Source organism: Cervus canadensis, chromosome 10 (assembly GCF_019320065.1).
Source record: "Cervus canadensis isolate Bull #8, Minnesota chromosome 10, ASM1932006v1, whole genome shotgun sequence".
Classification (NCBI taxonomy): Eukaryota; Metazoa; Chordata; class Mammalia; order Artiodactyla; family Cervidae; genus Cervus; species Cervus canadensis.
Genome location: NC_057395.1, coordinates 71,610,860 through 71,628,261, shown reverse-complemented (window position 1 = coordinate 71,628,261; position 17,402 = coordinate 71,610,860). Strand labels below are relative to the sequence as shown.

At 49.7% G+C, this 17,402-nt stretch overlaps 1 protein-coding gene across 1 annotated transcript; it reads right to left on the bottom strand.

The window, feature by feature from the left end:
* Positions 1 to 2,918: 2,918 nt before the first annotated feature.
* On the bottom strand, positions 2,919 to 17,284 carry CCN5 (cellular communication network factor 5). Its single transcript, XM_043478918.1, has 5 exons — positions 17,122 to 17,284; positions 16,846 to 16,960; positions 12,590 to 12,806; positions 6,145 to 6,399; positions 2,919 to 4,115 (listed from the first exon to the last, which is right to left on the bottom strand). The coding sequence occupies exons 2-5, from the start codon at positions 16,903 to 16,905 to the stop codon at positions 3,895 to 3,897; spliced, it is 753 nt and encodes a 250-aa protein (XP_043334853.1). The 5' UTR covers positions 16,906 to 16,960; positions 17,122 to 17,284; the 3' UTR covers positions 2,919 to 3,894.
* Positions 17,285 to 17,402: the final 118 nt, after the last annotated feature.

Genomic DNA, 17,402 nt, shown 5'->3' with positions numbered 1-17,402 from the left:
GACTGGTCAATCTAATTATCCACTCCTCTCCTCTGTCCAGGTGACCCACATTCTCAACCTGAACTCTGTTCTCTATGTCCAGATCTGTCTCATCTTTCATCTCCAACTGCCCCTAGCCACACTGCCCTGGGATGACTGATGCTTCCTCAAACTCAAAACATCTAGGACACCCCCTCCTATCTGCCACCCATGCAGGCTCACTCTGTCCTTCTCAGTTTCTGGCGATGGACCCCCATTCTCCCCATCCTCCAGCAGAAAGCCCAGGGATGTGTCCAGCATCTTACTTCCCCTGGTCCTCACATCCATCCTTCCAGCAAGATCTCATAGGCATGGTCAGGCCCTGCTGGATTCTCTCATCTGCTCTGATCCTTCTTTCCCACTCCTGCGGGCCTTACCTCTGAACCCTGCGTGACTGCATTTGGGGTAGCCTGGTGGCCAAGACAAGGGTTTTGGAGCAGGACTCTTTGGGTTTGAATCCTGGCTTTGCCAACTTTGAACTATGTAAATGTGGGCTGTTTCTTGAATTTCTCTGAACCTCAGTTTCTCCATCTATGAAATGGGTATAATTACACTTACTTCAAAGCATTATTGTGAGAGTTAAGTGAACTGTTACATAGAAGACAGCTGGTATGTGCTTAGCACACAATAAATGTTAGCTCTTATTTTTATTCTTTTAGCAATAAGTCTTTATTGAGCGTCTATTACGTGCAGAGACCTCCTTCATGCTCAGAGATAATCTGACCCAGGAGAAAGAGCATAGGCCTTGAGTCAGCAATTCTATTCCTAGATGCGTACCCAACAGAAATGTTGACCAATATCTACCAGAAAACATGTCCTAGAATGTTCACAATGCCTTATTCATAGAAGCCTCAAACTAGAAACTACCCAAATGCCCATTGAGGGTAGGATGAATAAACAACATGCGCTCTATTCACATAATGGAATATTCTACAGTGACAAGAAAGAAGGCACTACTGTTACTTGAATATCATGGATGCAATTAACAATGTGATGGGGCATGGCTGGGCTGGGTCCCTCCTAACCCTGGCTTCAGTGGCGGTGGCCTGAGTTTCACCTGGTGACCTCTGTTCCCAGCACCATCCCTCTTCACAAACAAGAAGATCTCCAATCTTTGCCTTCACATCAGTCCCTGACTTGCAAAGCCTCACTGAGGCAGGATGATGATGAGAGCTTATTTTCAGGTGAACATAAAGGAATCATCCAACATTCACAGCATGTGATGGGTACTCACTCAACACAATGATGCTGTAGGGTGGGCATTACTATTTATGCCCTTTTTACAGATTAAAAAAAAGCCAAATCACTAAGAGGTCAAGTCAAGGTAATGATAGCTAAAATTTTCATTTACATCACATAATACTCTCAACAACCCTTTGGGTTGAGTAGTGCTATTATCCCCATTTTAGAGACTAGGAAACTGAGGCCCAAAGAAGTTAAGTACCCTGCCTGAGATCACAGCAAACAACCAGCCAGGACCGGGCAGGCAGGCTGGCTGGGCCCACTCTTCATGGCTCTGTTCACAACTTCTCAGGGGTGAGGTCATGGGCCTTGCAGCCAACCTGGTCCAGAGTCCAGCAGCATAACCCCAGGACAACTCATTAATCACTCTGAGTCTCAGTTTACCCATCTCTAAAATGGGAACATCAGTAGCACTTTCCTTTAGGGAGGTCCCAAGGGTGATGTGTGATTATGTGGGTTGAGCTCTTGGCAGAGAGAGCCCCATATGCGGGAATAGTTCAGTTAAGGTTCATGGCTCTTATCCTAGTTTTCAGGATGTTCTCAGACTTGTTCTGGGTAATGTGTGCAGAAGTTACTCATATAGAACCAGACATACCAAAGCTCTCAGCTTCTGAGAGACCACAGGCCCAGCCTGGAAAGTCAGATAAACTTGGCTTGGACTAAAATCCCATCTAATTGTAAACCAGCTTCTGGACAGATCATGCTTCCAAGCTGCTTCCTCATCTGTGAATCAGAGTTAGTTCTATCTTGTGAAGATTAAATGGTTCCAAATGCTGCCTGTGATTTCTCAAACTGGGATTCCCGAAGGAGGTGGTACCCGACCGAAGTGCTGGAAGCCAATGTACTGAGGAGCAGGTCACTGACCACCTGGGGATCGCCTGTCGCCTGGCTCTGCTTTGAACCTCAGGGCACTGCATTCCTGGGCTCCCTGGTCTGCCCAGGAGGTTTGACCAATGGCAGGCACTTCTGGGAACTGGGGGCTGGGAGAGAGCAGAAGCTGGGTTCTCTCTCCCCGTCTCCATCTGCCTTTTGTTAGGATCAAGGCTGCATCTCCATGGTGGCTCCCGTTCCCAGCAGACAGCCCTGCTGTGAGTCCATCTTCTGCCTTCTGGTCCTGGCTTCTGGGCTCTGCCCTCTCTCCACCCTTAGGGCTGGTATTGAGGGAATGAAGCCCTTCATTAAAGAATACCTACTGTATGCCTCTACGTGAAGTTCAAGAACATAACAACACTTCCTCTATGATAGAAATCAGAACAGCAGTTGCCCTTGGGGGTCGAGGGGATCACCTGGCCAGAGGAAATTTTCTTCTTTTTTTCCTTCTTTTTAAAAAAAATCTTTGGCTGTGCCACACGGCATATGGGATCTTGGTTCCCCTACCAGGGATTGAACCTGTGCTCCCTGTATTGGCAGCTCAGAGTCTTAACCATTGGGCCACTGGGGAAGTCCTCAGAGGAAATGTTCTGTGATGAGGCAAATGTTTTACACCTTGACTGAAGTGTGGGTCATATAGGTACATACATTTGTAAAGACTTGTGAAACCATGCGCTTAAGACCTGTGCATTTAACTGGGTGTGAATCATGCCTCAATCAGATTAGTTTAATAAGAAGAAATCCTGGTAAAATACCAAGAATATATTTTAATGTCCTGGTGGGATTCTGATGAAAACACAGTTTTTATTTTTAAACAAATACAGGTAGACTGCAGAAGAGGACATAACATTTGTATGTGGCATTTTTGTTTGTTTGCTTTTAAACTTGGGCAAACTCCAGGAGATGGTAAGGGACAGGGAAGCCTGGCTTGCTGCAGTCCATGGGGTCACAAAGAGTCGGACACAACTGAGCAAATGGACAACAACAAAACAATAAAACATGCGACTTAAACAGGATTTCACACGTGGGTTGGTTTATTTCAGGCCGTGTTCCCCAGTTTCTGGGAGGCATTCTTCATCCTCCCCTGCTTTTCTCTGGTCCAAAATGTTTCCCAGCACTGACTTGTATAACGTGTAGCTTGGCCTGGCGCATTGCAGAGTCATGAAAACGGTTAATTCTTACTAATACGAGTTGAGTTTGATGAGTCCCTTTAAGGGACATTTAAAGGGTCCCATTTTGACTGTCTTCAGAACAGGGTGATTTCACCTTGTGATTTTTACATAGAATTCAATCCTTGAATTCTGCCCAGGGTGGGGAGGGAGGGTTTTCTCAGCACAAGTCTGACACACAGACACGTGTTCAGGGATGTTCCTACCTCACTCCAGGAAAGGAAGCAGGAGGCTGAGAATCTCTGTGCCCCTCTTTGCCCCACCGCTAGAAAAATAGCCCATCCAGCCCAGCACCTGCTTCGGTCTAATGATTAAGGGGGAGATGGTTGCCCATCTCCTGGAAAAAGCTCTGTGCGCGTCTTTGATAAAGGCTGTGAATGGCTCGGAAGAAATCTGGCCATTCTCCCAGGCTGTGAGTGAGAGCGAGGGGGACTGGGGCATGCTTCCCGCGGCATCTCAGGGTCCAGAGGGACCAGCTGGCTTGGGAACACGCTTGTCCTCCAGGGCCCGGATGGCAGACCCAAGCTGGACTGTGGCCTGCAGCCCAGACTGCCTGCCGAGCAGCTGACATCGAGTCTCCATCCTCAGCCTGGCTCTAAAAGGCTCTTCTCCTTGGGCTGAGGCCCCTGGCGGGTGGGCAGGGCCCCATTACGCACAGGCGGCGCTGGGTCTCCAGGCGGCAGAAGCGGTTCTGATTGGACACTCGGGTGGCCACGCCCAGGCCGCAGGTGGTCGAGCAGGGACCCCAGGCGGTGCTCCATTCCGGGCAGGAGAGGCCAGGGACTGGGGGAGCGACAAGGCCAGAAAACTGGGATCCTGGGGGAGAGAGAGAGGGGTCAGCTCGGCAAGGTTAGGCAGCCAAATGCACCCATTGGCTTGCGGTGCAATCTGGGTCACGTTGCTTAACCTCTCTGGACCTCGGTCTCTTCCCAAGTAAATTTCCTAATAGTTGATCGTTAGGCGTAAATAAAAGAGTGGAGGTGAAGTGCTTAACACAGTGCCTGGTTATTGTCATCACTTCCGAAATATTGGTTATCAGGCAGCTATGGTGGGATTGACCATGACGGTCCTCCAGTAAAGGGCGAGTGTCTCGCTTCTGTGTCCTCCACAAGTCCTGTGATAAGTAGCATCGTCCAGGGAGGAGGTTGGGGCCTGTGAGTGTGGCGCTGCCCGTGGCCTGGCGGCAGGGATACTAGTGACTGCGAGGCCAGGTCTGGAACAGGGTGGCAGGTTCACCGTGGCCTCGCTTTTCCTCCTCCTCCAGTCTTGCTGGCTCTGTTAATATTTTGCGCCCTTCCTTCTGTTCTTTTGTAACCAGTGGTTCTTAACTGGGGACCATTTTGCCCCCGGGAAGATACTTGGCAATGTTTGGAAACATTTTTACTGGTCACAAGTGAGGGGTGGGGGCCACTGATGTCTAGCACAGATGCTGCTAAACATCCCACGCTGCACAGGACATCCTTTCACAACAAAGACATAACCCGGCTCAAATGTCACTGGTGCCCTGATTTATACACCTTGTGTTATATGCACGTGTGTAGTATGTAGGGTGTCTGTGTGTTCATATGACTGTAGACACACACATATGCACACACACAGTGGAGTTCAAATTACATATACGTTGCCCTGTCCTGCTTTTTATATGTAAGGCAAACCCATTGGCATTCACTGGGTTGGCCAAAAAGATCCTTCGGGTTTGTCTGCATCAGCTTAAGGGAAACCCGAAGGAATTTTTTGGCCAGCCCAATATTTAAGCAGATGTATCCTATTCCATTGTTGGGAGGATAACAGCTAACAGACCCTGGAATGCTGTGTGCCAGGCTCTGTCCTAACCACTTTGCTTGTATTTACTCATCCAGGCTTCACAACAGTTCTCTGAGGCGGATGCTCTTATTCTCATAATTGGAGGAACTGAGACTCAGAGGAGTTAAGCGATTTTCTCAGAGTCACAGAGCTGGGCTTAGAACTCAGGCAGACTCTGTGCTTAGGCCACCATGCTCTACTGCCTCTGCTGTGGCACCGTCTTCTATGCAACCAATGCTCTCTTCGGTTGCCTTAACAAATCATATTCCTATAATAATAATAATGGTTTCCCTAGTGACAATATGTGTAATTATGGCTGATTTGCATTGTTGTATAGCAGAAACCAGCACAACATTGTAAAGCAATTTCCCCCTAATTAGAAATAAATTTAAAAAATTAAAAAACAAAACTCCTAGTGACCTACCATACATAACATAATCTCTCAAATTCAAGAGTTTACAGGCTGAGGTCACTGTCTTTCCTGCCCACCCCTAGGCCCACATCCCGGAGGCAACCACCTTGCCTCATTCAGTTTAGAATTCCTCTTTTAATAAACCCCAATAACGACATATTAATACTATTATGTAATATTTAAACTGTGTTATATTAATATGTATCCATGTCAGTACAATGATAGTCTATATTATAATAACTTACCTCCATATTATAACTCGGCTGTGAAATGTGAGAACTTGGTTCAAGTGTCCTAACCCTCCTTTCCTCTCTCTACTCTGCCGCCAATTTTTATTTTTAATTGTGTGTCACTTAAAATTATACACTTGCACCTCTGCATCTTGTTTGGTCAGTTCCACTTTCCGAAGAGTCCCCTTAGCCACCTGCCCCTCCTAGCTTTTGTCAGTATAACCTTGGCTTTGATGTGTCCAGTTGTCCTCAGACCTAAGAGGCCCCGCCCCGCCCCTCCCCCAACTCCTCCCCAACCCCTCCCCCAACCCCTCCCCCTCCCGCCCCCCGCCCCTCGCCCCTCGCCCTCCCCCACCACGCAGGCAGCCCTGGACCAGCCCGGGACCAGCCCGGCACTCACCTTGGGCTGGGAGCGGCTGGACCCCCAGCCCCCCTCCCTGGTCGCACACCCACTCCGGGCAGCACTTGCCCGGGACCTCCACCCTCCTGGGGTGCGGACAGTCCCAGCTGGGGAGCCGCACGTCCTCGCTGCACAGGGGCACACACGTGAAGCCGCCGTCCTCGCAGCGGCAGCGGAGCCTGCAGTGAGGCTGAAAGGTCTCCCCGTCCCGGTAGAGGCGGCCGTTCACCTCGCAGCTGCCGTCATCCTCTCCCCCTGCGGAGGAAAAACCGGACCTCCATCGGCGACCTCCCAGCTTTTCCCTGGGCAGGGCTGTGCCCGCCGCGTCCTCCGCTGGATCCTCTCTGCAGAGCTGGTGTGGAGGCGCTGGGGACGCAGAGCCCTTGGGGAAAGTGAGCGCTGCAGGGGGCTCCGCCCCTCCTCCACCCCCCACCCCACCCCAGTCATCGCGGTCCTGTCCTGTCACCCGCAGGAAGACAGCGTGACAGGCTGCATTCTGAAACAGGCTTTGCAGGAAGACTGGCCTGGCTTCAGCTCCTTAGCTAGCTATGGATTCTAGCAAGTGAATTCTACTTCTGGGTTTAGTTTCCTCACCTGCAAAGTGGGTTTTGAAGTGAAGTGAAAGTGGCTCAGTCTGTCCGACTCTTTTCGGTGACCCCCATGGACTGTATAGTCCATGGAATTCTCCAGGCCAGAATACTGGAGTGGGTAGCCTTTCCCTTCTCCAGGAGATCTTCCCAACCCAGGGATCGAACTCAGGTCTCCCACATTGCGGGCGGATTCTTTACCAGCTGAGCCACAAGGGAAGCCCAAAGTGGGTTATAATAGTACTTATTTCACACGTGTGGTATAGACTAAATGAATAGTATATGTAATGGATACAACATGAAGGAGAACTTCAACAGACCTACCTGCTCTGTTGTTGTTCTTATTAGTATAAATTATTATATATTATTAATAATATAAATATTAATGGATTGCTGACAAGTGCTCAGTCGTGTCCGACTCTTTGCAACTCTATGGACTGTAGCCTGCCAGGCTCCTCTGTCCATGGGGTTTTTCCAGACAAAAATACTGGAGTGGGTTGCCATTTCCTTCTCCAGGGGATCGTCCCAACCCAGGGATGAAACTGGTGTGTCTTGCATCTGCTTCATTGGCAGGCAGATTCTATACCATTAGCATCACCTGGGAAGCCCATATATAATATAATTAGTAATATACATTATTTAATATAAATATATAAAATATCATGACTATTATATATGCACTGAGATTTCATGCCACAAGCTTTCCTTGTCCATCTGCTGTATTACAGTTATCACCGTCAGGTCAGGGTTTAACTTGCTAGCTGTGTGACTTGGGGGAAGTGACTAAACTTCTCTGAGTCACTTTAACAATAGCAATGATGAGAACAGTAATTAGAACCTTCAGTGACACAGCATCTAGCACGGGGTTAGGAATTCAAGAAACACTCTTTGGAGGAAGCCCTCAAATATTATGGGCATCACAGCCTCTTCCGTCACTGGGTGTGAACTCCTGGAGGGCTGGGGCTGACAGTGTTCATCGTGGCTTCTCCTGTGCCAGCTCAGAGCAGAGGTGGGACACACAGAACCGCAGGAAATGCCCCTGGAATGAATGCCTGGCACAAGACTCAGCACACGAGAGACACTGGTAAGAGCTGTGATTCCTTGTTCCCTTCAGATACACTGCGTCCTTCCTGGGTACCACCCACTGTGCTCCCAGACAGGCCCGAGAGCCAGTTCTTACCCAGGGGGACTCAAGGGTCAGTGCAGGGCACAGGTGTGGACGCTGCATCTCCAGGACAGAATAAAGCGAGAGCCCCGCAGAGGTGTCCGTGAGCCACTCAGGAAGTGCAGAGAAAGGAGGGTTTCCTGGAGATGTGGGTGGCACTTCAGCTAGATCTGGGGGACAAGACTCATGGGAAGCTGCTTTTCTCAGGTCTGCTGAGAAAAACCTCAAATAGGTGCACACACATGCAGGAATTTCAGAACCACATAGACCTGGTTCAAATCCCAGGGGGTAATAATTTTAGCAAGGTTTCCTGGCATCTCTCCTGGGTCGTCCAGCTCAAAGCTGATTGGGGTGGGGGTGGGGGGGTTAATGATCCCTCTGCAGCTGCTCCCCACCCTGGGTCTGTGTGCATCATGTGCATGGTCCCAGACACCATGAGGCACCTCCAAATGTACTTGCTGTAAGACCCCCACACCTATACACACGCGCAAAACCCTTCTCCTTCTGAGCTGTCTCCAATGGTCTCCTTGTCCAGCAACTTCCCCCAAATAACTTCAGGGCATAATCTTGTGATCTGGTAATTTCTGCATCCCTCTTTCCCTCTGAGAGTCCCTTGCAGGAGAAGGAGCAACAGGGTATTTATTTTTTTTTTTTGCACCCACTTGCACATTGGTAAAGAACCTGCCTGCCAGTGCTTGAGACGTAAGAGATGCAAGTTGGATCCCTGGTTCAGGAAGATCCCCTGGAGAAGGAAATGGCAACTCATTCCAGTATTCTTACCTGGAGAATCCTGCTGACAGAGGAGCCTGGTGGTTTATAGTCCATGGGGTTGAAAGAACTGAAGCAACTTAGTGTGCACACACTTGTACACTGTGGGACCTGAGGCAGGCGACTCAACCTCTCTGAGCCCCATTTCCTTCACACTCAAAATAGGGATAATAATAGGACCTCATTATTAAGGATAAAATGAAATCACGTATATAAAGGACTTGTTCATAGTACCCGCTCCATAATTGGTGCCTGTTACTGCACCATTACCCCACCAAATGGTACCTGTTACACAAGCCCCACCAGAACTGTCTTTATTATTCATGCATTCAACAATTATGAGCGCCTACTATGTGCCAGACACTGTTCAAGGCAACTTGTGACATAGCAATGCCTAAAAGCAGCCAAAATCCTGCCCTCATTGGAGCTTTCACTCTAGTGGAAGCAAACACAAGAAACAAAGTTGAGTTTGTGATGTCAGATGGCGATTAGTGCTCAAAAAATAAAGGAGGGCAGGGTTGAGGAGCAGAGCAGGGTTGTAGTTTTTAAACATGGTGATCAGGGAAGGACTTACTGAGAAAGTGGTGTTTGGGTAAAGATGTGAAGGAGGTGACAGAACTTGCCATGCAGAAATCTGGGGGAAAGGGTGCTGGTAGCAGGAACAGCTTGTGCAAAGGCCCTGAGGTGGGAGCGTGCCTGGGATATCTGGGAGGCCAGTGAGGATGGAGCAGAGAGCAGGAGAGAGACAGGGAGTTAGATGTGGTCGGAGAGGAAACAGGAGCAGGGTCCTTGTCGCCCGCTGAGAGGGCTCTGGCTCTTACTCTGAGAAAATGGGAGGCTGTGGGAGGATTTTAGGCAGAGGAGGGACTTGACCTGTGATCTTATTGACATATATGAAGGAGCCCTCAGGCTGCTGTGCTGAGAACAGACTAGGGGCCGAGGACGGAAGCAAGGAGACAGTTAAGGAGCTTCTGCAAAATCCAGATGAGTTACGGTGGGGATCAGACCCGGTGGAAATATTGTGAAGAGTTGACTGCTGGGGAGTGAGTGGGATGTGGGAAAAGACAAAAGAGAAGTCAAGGATGACTTCAGAGTTTGAGGCTGAGCCACAGAAAAGATGGAGTTGCCCTTAGCTGAGCGGGGGAAGCTGTGCTTTTCAAGTGAAGGAGAAGGACTTCCCTGGTGTCCAGTGGTTAAGACTTAGCCTTCCAATGCAGGGGCTGCGGATTCGACCCCTGGTTGGGGAGCTAAGATTCCACATGCCTCAACGTCAAAAAACCAAAGCATAAAACAAACAATACAGTAACAAACTCAATAAAGACTGAAAATGGTCCACATCAAAAAAAAAAAAAAATCTTAAAAGAAAGTGAGCCACACTGAAGGTGCACACAGCTCAGAGGCGGTCCCCTCAGAGAAGGACTGTCCAAAATAGTGGGTGAGAGGAGAGATTTGGGCCAGCATGTTCCCTCCAGAGCCAAGACCTAGACTCAGCCTCTGTGAAGTCTTAGTTCTGCCTCACCTGTGGCTTCTCCAGCTCCCAGCCTCCAAATTCAGTACCCATCATTACACATTCATGAGCACCTGTAATTCATTATACATTCAAGAGGCACATTTGGTGTCACCCAACCAGAGCTGGAAGTTGCAGGAAGGAGCAAGGACCAAATAAATTTTTGGCTTCCAGGTATTTAAAGTCTGAATCAAGGTGGAATAAGAAAAGCCCCGTAATAAAGTTAGTGACAGTAACTAATCATATACTGAGTGTCAGACAGTAGAGTGAAAGAAACAAAGATTGTGGAGTCAGCTCCTTGAGTTCAAATCCCAGCTCAGCCACTTCTGAGCTGTGTGACCTGGGGCAAATTACTTAACCTCTCTGGGCCTCTTTTTTTCCATTTCCAAAATGGGGATGACATTAGGAGCTACTTCATATGGTTGTTGGGAGATTAAATGAGGTGATATTTTGAAACTCTAGTGCCTGGCACATGGTAAGTGCTAGGCATGTGTTCAATAAACAAATTTTGCCAAGTGCTTGACATGTGTGATGGCTTATCTAGATGACAGCCTTATAAGCTAAGTGTTGCTTTTCTGAGTTTTTTTCTTTAGATACATTTTTCTCTCCCTTCATAGGTGATGTTTATTTTATTTTTAAAATTGAAGTATATTTGATTTACAATGTTGTGCCAATCTCTGCTGTATGGCAAAGTGACTCAGTCATTCACATAAAGACATTTTTTACATTCTTTTCCACTATGGTGTACCTACAAGGAATCCAGTATAGTTCCCTGTGCTATGCACTTGCTATACAGTAGGACCTTTCTTTCTGTTCATCTTTTTTAAAATTTTCATTGGAGGATAATTACTTGACAATATTGTGATGGTTTTTGCCACACATCAACATGAACCAGCCATAGGCATACATGTGTCCCCTCCATCCCATCTGTCTTATATATAATAGTTCACATCTGCTTATCTCAAACTTTCAGTCCTTCCATCCGCAACACTTCTGCCTTGGGCAACCACATTTTTAGGTACCTTTTTATTAGCAATCATCTATAAGTTTATAAAACACATTGCCCCTTTCTCATTATTATACTCCCCTTATCATAAAAAAGTATCTAACAGGGATTTACCATTGATAACTTTATGTCTATAAGTTTTCTTTTTTTAAATTCATTTGGCTGTGTTGGGTCTTAGTTGCAACACGCGGGGTCTTCCATCTTGGTTGTGGCATGCAAGATCATTTTAGTTGTGGCATGTGGGATCTAGTTCTCTGACCAGGGATCGAACCCATGCCTCCTGCGTTGGGAATGTGGAGGCTGAGCCGCTGAACCACCAGGGAAGTCCCTATAAGTTGTGTTTTTCTTTTTAACAAGTTTTTTTTTTCTATAGATCGATTCATTGTCAATGATTCATGAACTTTTCTTCCTTTCTCTCTCCCATTCTTTTTTTAAAGTGCTGCATGCACAAAGATGAGAGTGGTAAAGTGCTCTATAAGGCTTATTACTTAAAAAAAAAAAAAAATAGAGCACAGAACAGTCCCTCATCCTTTTCTATTTCTCTAAAGTGGTGGTTCTCCACTGGGGGTGATTTTTCTCCCCAGGCAACAGCTGAAGGGAGATGGTCACAACTTGCTGTTTGGGGTGCTACTGGCATCCAGCGGGTAGAGACCAGGGATGCTGCTTTAATTCCTACCATGCACAGAACTGCATCCCACAGCAGAGAATCACTCAGTCTCAAATGACCCGGGAGCAAAGTTGAGAAACCCTGACCTAAAGCCCACCCAGAGGGCACAAGAGTAGAGCGATGGGAAGTGTAACATGCTCAAGGTTGCTAGCAGATAGCAAACTCAGGATTCACAGGTTCAAGGGCTCCCGACCCCAGAAAAAGACAGAACAGAATGCTGCTTCAGAGCCTGTTTGACCCAGTCCTCAGCTGTGTAACGTTAAACATGTCTGTTAGTATTGTGGCGCCTCAGTTTCCTCATCTATAAAATGGGTCTGAAAGTACTTACCCCAAAGGATTATTGTGAGGATTGTGTGACTTAGGAGGTAAGTGCTTAGCACAGGGCCTGATACATCTTACGCCCGAAATAGAGAGCTGCCCTTTCATATTCCCAAGGGTGTCCAGGGTTCTGAGAAAGGGTGGTGACCTCTGGATTGAAGAATCTGGGAGCACTGCTCAGGGGAGGAGGTGTTTGCCCTCGGCTTTGAAAGATGGCTAGATCTGGATGGATAAGAAGGGAGGTAGGCTGTTTGGGTGGTGGGTGTGATCTGAGCAAAGACAAAAGAAAAGAAGTGGGGAGTGGGCTTAGGGAACCTTGTGTCACCAGGTTTGGCTGGGAATGAGAAGGACTTCTCCTGGACTCAGGACCTGAAGGCCTTGACCCCCTCCCCACCACCCCCTCCACCAGACCCGCAAACCTGCTTACAGAGGCACACGGCCCCCCGGCCTCCAGGGCCCGCCCCGGGCTGGCAGACCAGGCCCTGGCTGGGGTCGCAGACGTGGAGATGGTCGCAGGGCTCCCCCAGCCGCCGCGCACATACCCGGCAGCAGTTGCAGCCGTCCAGAACCAGGGGCACCCCCGGTGGGCATTGGGGTGGTGGCCAGGGACAGGCACATGGTGTGGGACACAGCTGGGCACACACCTGCAGAGACAGAGACCCCCTCAGCCAAGGTCACTCAAGGCGGGCAGTGAGACCTTCACGACTGACTCCTTCTCTGCCAGACTGTGCAGTAGTGTCCACACCTTGGCCCTGGAGTCACATAGACCTGGCCTTGAACCCCAGCACCCCCCCATCACTCTGTATGAGACAGCATGGCATTGTGGTCCTGAGCAAGGGCTCTGGATTAGAATTCCAGGCTTAACTCTGTTGCTTATTAGCAGAGCAGCCTTGGGCAAGTTACTTAAGCTCTCTGAGCCTCAACTGCCTCATCTGTGAAGAGGGGGCAATAATGTATAACTCAGAGGATTGTTCTGAGGAGTACATGAAATGAGGCGTATAAAACCTTTAGTACACAGCCTGCCATGCAGGAGATGCTCCATGCATTTAGCTATGATGACTGCTATGCGAATTACAATAGCGGGCTTAGCCTCTGCCTTCTGGGAACTTACAGAGGCAAAAGCAACAGAACGTAGGATTAAAATGACAGGGTACTATATGTTTTCTAGCAGGAGGACTGTGGATATTTATCCTGAGGACTGAATAAATCTAACAGTATCATGGATGTTTTTGATCTTTGGAACAATCTAGAATATGTTTCCAGATGAGCCTCAAATCAGCCAGGAAACTTGGCCTCCCATGGGACTTATCAAATCAGAGCTTCCAGAGGCCTAGCCCTGGAATCTATGTTTTTAACGAGCCATCCAGGGGCATTTGATGCACAGCTAGGTTACTGGTACCTCACCTCCACTCTAGCCCCTCCCCCAGCCATGTAAAGATGGGGAGACTGAGTTCCAGAGAGAGGAAGGGACACAGTCCCCGTGGGTTAGCTACAGGGCTGGGAGTGTGCTTCCCCACTGAAGACCCACGGACCCAGAGTGGGTGTGGACTTCCTGTAACAGGGAAAAACCCCAGCCAGGGTCCCACCCCTGGGGGCAGGCTCAAGGTATCAACCCAAGTGTCCTGACTGCCCCTCCTCACTTAGGACAGAGAAACAACCAAACCAGAAACCAGGTACTCTGGGTTCCCCATATGTCCATTGGAAGGTAGGGACCGAGGGCCACGCATAATTCAAGAGGTTCCCAGTGACCCACCTCATCTGTGGATCTTGGAGGGCTGGAGGGTTTTGTATAGAGGATGTAAGAAGTGGATGCAGTTTAGGAAGGTGAAATTAATAACCTCCTATGTCCTGTGTGTGGCCCCAAAGCAGGCAATGACCTCTTTGCCCTAATCCCTGCCTTTCCCACCCCGGGACTCCGAGTCCTGCAAACCTCTCTATGGCCTGCAGTTCCCATCATGGCCACTAGGGGCCGCCCCAAACTAGCAGACCAACCTCCGGTGTGTGTGTGGGAGGGTGGGTTGCAGACCAGGATGCAATGACGGGGCCCATCAGCGATGGCACTGGTAACAATAGATGCAAGTGTACAGCTCTGTGCCTGGAGCCTCGCCAGAGGGCTAGTTCCCATCTCTGCGGGCATTTCAAACAGGAGACTGGGTGACATCAGGCTCTAGAGAGGATGGTCTAGCCTCAACCCCTCAAAGTATGATGTGGACCCACAGCAGCAGCATCACCTGGAAGCTTGTTAGACATGCAGCATCTAGGGCCCTTCCTTATGACTCTGAATCTGCATTTTCATAAATTCAGATGTGATCCACATGGCATTGACCTGAGAAACAATCAGCCGGACTTTGGGTTTCCCTTCTAAACCCTCAGAGGCTGAGCTCCCTGGGTTGGGGGGAAGTAAGCAGAGTGAGGGGGTGGGCTTTTGACCAGAACTGGCTCTTGGGTCCTTTCCTCCTGAAAGCAGAGGTGCCAGGACATAAGCCATGTGCTTTGCACCTGGGTTCTCACTTTGGGCTCTCTCTACCGGGCAAGCTTGACAAGGCTGGATCTACAGGAGGGACCGCTGATGACTCCGATGACTGTGGCTGTCACTCACCACGGGCGCACGGTGCGCTGAGCTGTGTAACATGCTAGTTTAACCCTCCAGTGGGAGCTACAGCGTTATGCCCATTTTATTTATTTTTTTGGCTCACCTTGTGGCATGCAGGATCTTATTTCCCCAGGGATTGAACCCATGCTCCCTGCAGAGGGACCACGGAGTCTTAATCACTGTACTGCCAGGGAAATCCAGCATTATACCCATTTCAAAGACAGGGAAACCGAAGCTTAAAGTTGTATAGTGACATCACCAGTAACAGGTAGATCAGGAACAGAATCAAGGCTCATGTGGATCCAAGCCCAGGCTCTTAACTGCGACACCCACCTCTTGTCACCTATGGCTCTGATGCCAGCTCAGCCTCTGCATCAACTTACTGTTTGCTCAAGAGGGATGGGGACAAGTCAGGGAGGGTGTTTCAGCACAGCCAAGGAGAGACAGGTCCTGTCTAGGCTCTATCTCTATTCCCTTTCCAACCAGCCCGTCTCTATGTTCAAGCTGTCCCATCACACTTGGTTCTCCCAGACCTTTGCTGTGGTCCCCAGTGGGGCAAGAGCCCTGGACAGGGAATCTTCCAGGCGAGAGTTGAAATCCAAGTTCTACCACTGACTTGCTGTGTGGCCTTGGACACTTCGCTGCTGCATCAGGAGAGGGGAGGTGTCCTCCTCAGTAAAATGGGGTGGAGACCACCTGTCTTGGAGTCAGGGATTTAATGAGGTCATGGCCAGCTTCTGGTCAATGTGGCCTGGTTTGTTTCCAGGTCTCTACCACCTGCCTCTGTCCACAGGCCTGAGCTCAGGAGCTCACAGCCCGCCTGCGAGACTTGCAGTTCTCTCTCTGAGGATTGTCACGGCTTTCATGTGCGTGATGACTAAGTCCCTGTGTTCTGTGTGGGATGCTGCCTGGCTCCCTGGGGCCTGGGAAGAATGGAGGGCTGGGGGAGAGAACGGGGAGTCTAGGACTGCTTCATTTTGACCTTGCCTTTAATCCCAGGCCCAGAACCCCAAGTCCCCAGTTCCCACTACCCAAGCTACCCTTCCTGGCGTCATCTCCTGCTCATCCGGTTCGGAAGAATAAAAAGCAGGGTTAGGATGCCAGCAGGGTTCTCAGCCTTCCCCCAACCACTGCTTGGACCCAGGAGAGAGGCGTTCCTGCCTGTGATTCTCAAAAGAGCATGAAAATATAGTGAGATCATAGCTTGCAGCAGGGCCAATCCCCATGACACCAGGAACTTGGCATTTGTTAAGGTGATGGCAGGCTCAGCAACTGTGGCCTTGGTCCAGGTTGGAGGTGGAGAGATACAGACTGCAGTCCCCTCTCCTCACACCCAGGCCTGTTCTGGTCTGTCTCCTCTATTGCTCCAATGCTGTGTGGCCTCAAGCAAGTTGCTTACCCTCTCTGAGCCTTGCTTGACTGAAAACAGGAAATAATCATTCCTGATGAGGTTGTTGGGCATGTTAGGCAAGGTGGATGCCTAACGGGCCCTTTGAAAATATCCCACAGGAGAAGGTCTTTATTCTCTAGAGCTGTCTCCCTACCCGCTCCAGCTAGGGTCAGCAGGCCACTCACTACCCGAGGGCCGAACAGCATTAATGCCTTCGTATGAACCTTCCAATGGGCTAGGCACCCAACATCCATTCAAATCCTGGCTCCTAGTTAGATAAAGCAGTCCCCCTCTTGAGGCTCCCTATTTATAATGAGGGGACCAACTTCTGTTTGCAGAGGGACTTTAGGGATTGATAGTCATAAAAATCCTCTCTTAAGCATTTGTCATATTCTAGGTCCTGTGCTAGGCTCTGGAGATGAACTATGATAAATGACCTTCCCAAAGGCCTCATGGACATTATACCCATTTACCTGAGGAAGGAGCTAAGGCTCAGAGAGGGGAAGGGATTGTCTGAGGTCACACAGCAGACTTGGCCAGAGGGAGGCAGCTCTCTGGGCACCTGGGAGGGAAGCTCAGCTGAGTCCCATCACAGGAGGCCCACAGGAATTCTTCCAGGGGGTCCTTGACCGTGATTTCACATCTCCCCCACCACACCAAGGAAGCCAGCAGTACATTTCAGGGCCCGGGGCCCCCTTACCTTGGAGAGGAGACAGAGGAGGGAGAAGGCGAGGAGGTGGGTCTGAAATGTGCCTCGCATGTCACTGTGTCCCCCACGGAGCCAGCTTTGAGCCTCGGAGGCAGGACCTGTAAGTCTTTATGTTCCGGCGGCTGTGAGGTCACTCCCAGGCACACGAACACACACACACACACACACACACACACACACACATGCACACACACACACACATACACTCTGGCCTTTGTAGCCCTGTTTCTCTCCCATCCTCATCTTCCCACTGATGAGCCCATTTACCTGGAGGTGAGACCTCCGAGGCCACCAAGGGGGCGCTTGCCAGTGTGTGTGCGTGTGTGTGTGTGTGTGTGTGTGTGAAAGTCAGAGCCAGTGCCAATGCTGAGAGCCTGTGACAGGCTGGCAGGGGCCTCACTAGCTCCTCCCAGCCCCAAAGGGCCTGCCCAAACTGCTGCTGGAGCCCTGCCCCAGACCCCCTGGCCGACCCCGGCAGTGGAGGGGGTGCTGTGGATCCAGAAAGTGCTCTGCAGACACCCCCCTTGCAGAGCTGACCCAAGTCCTCC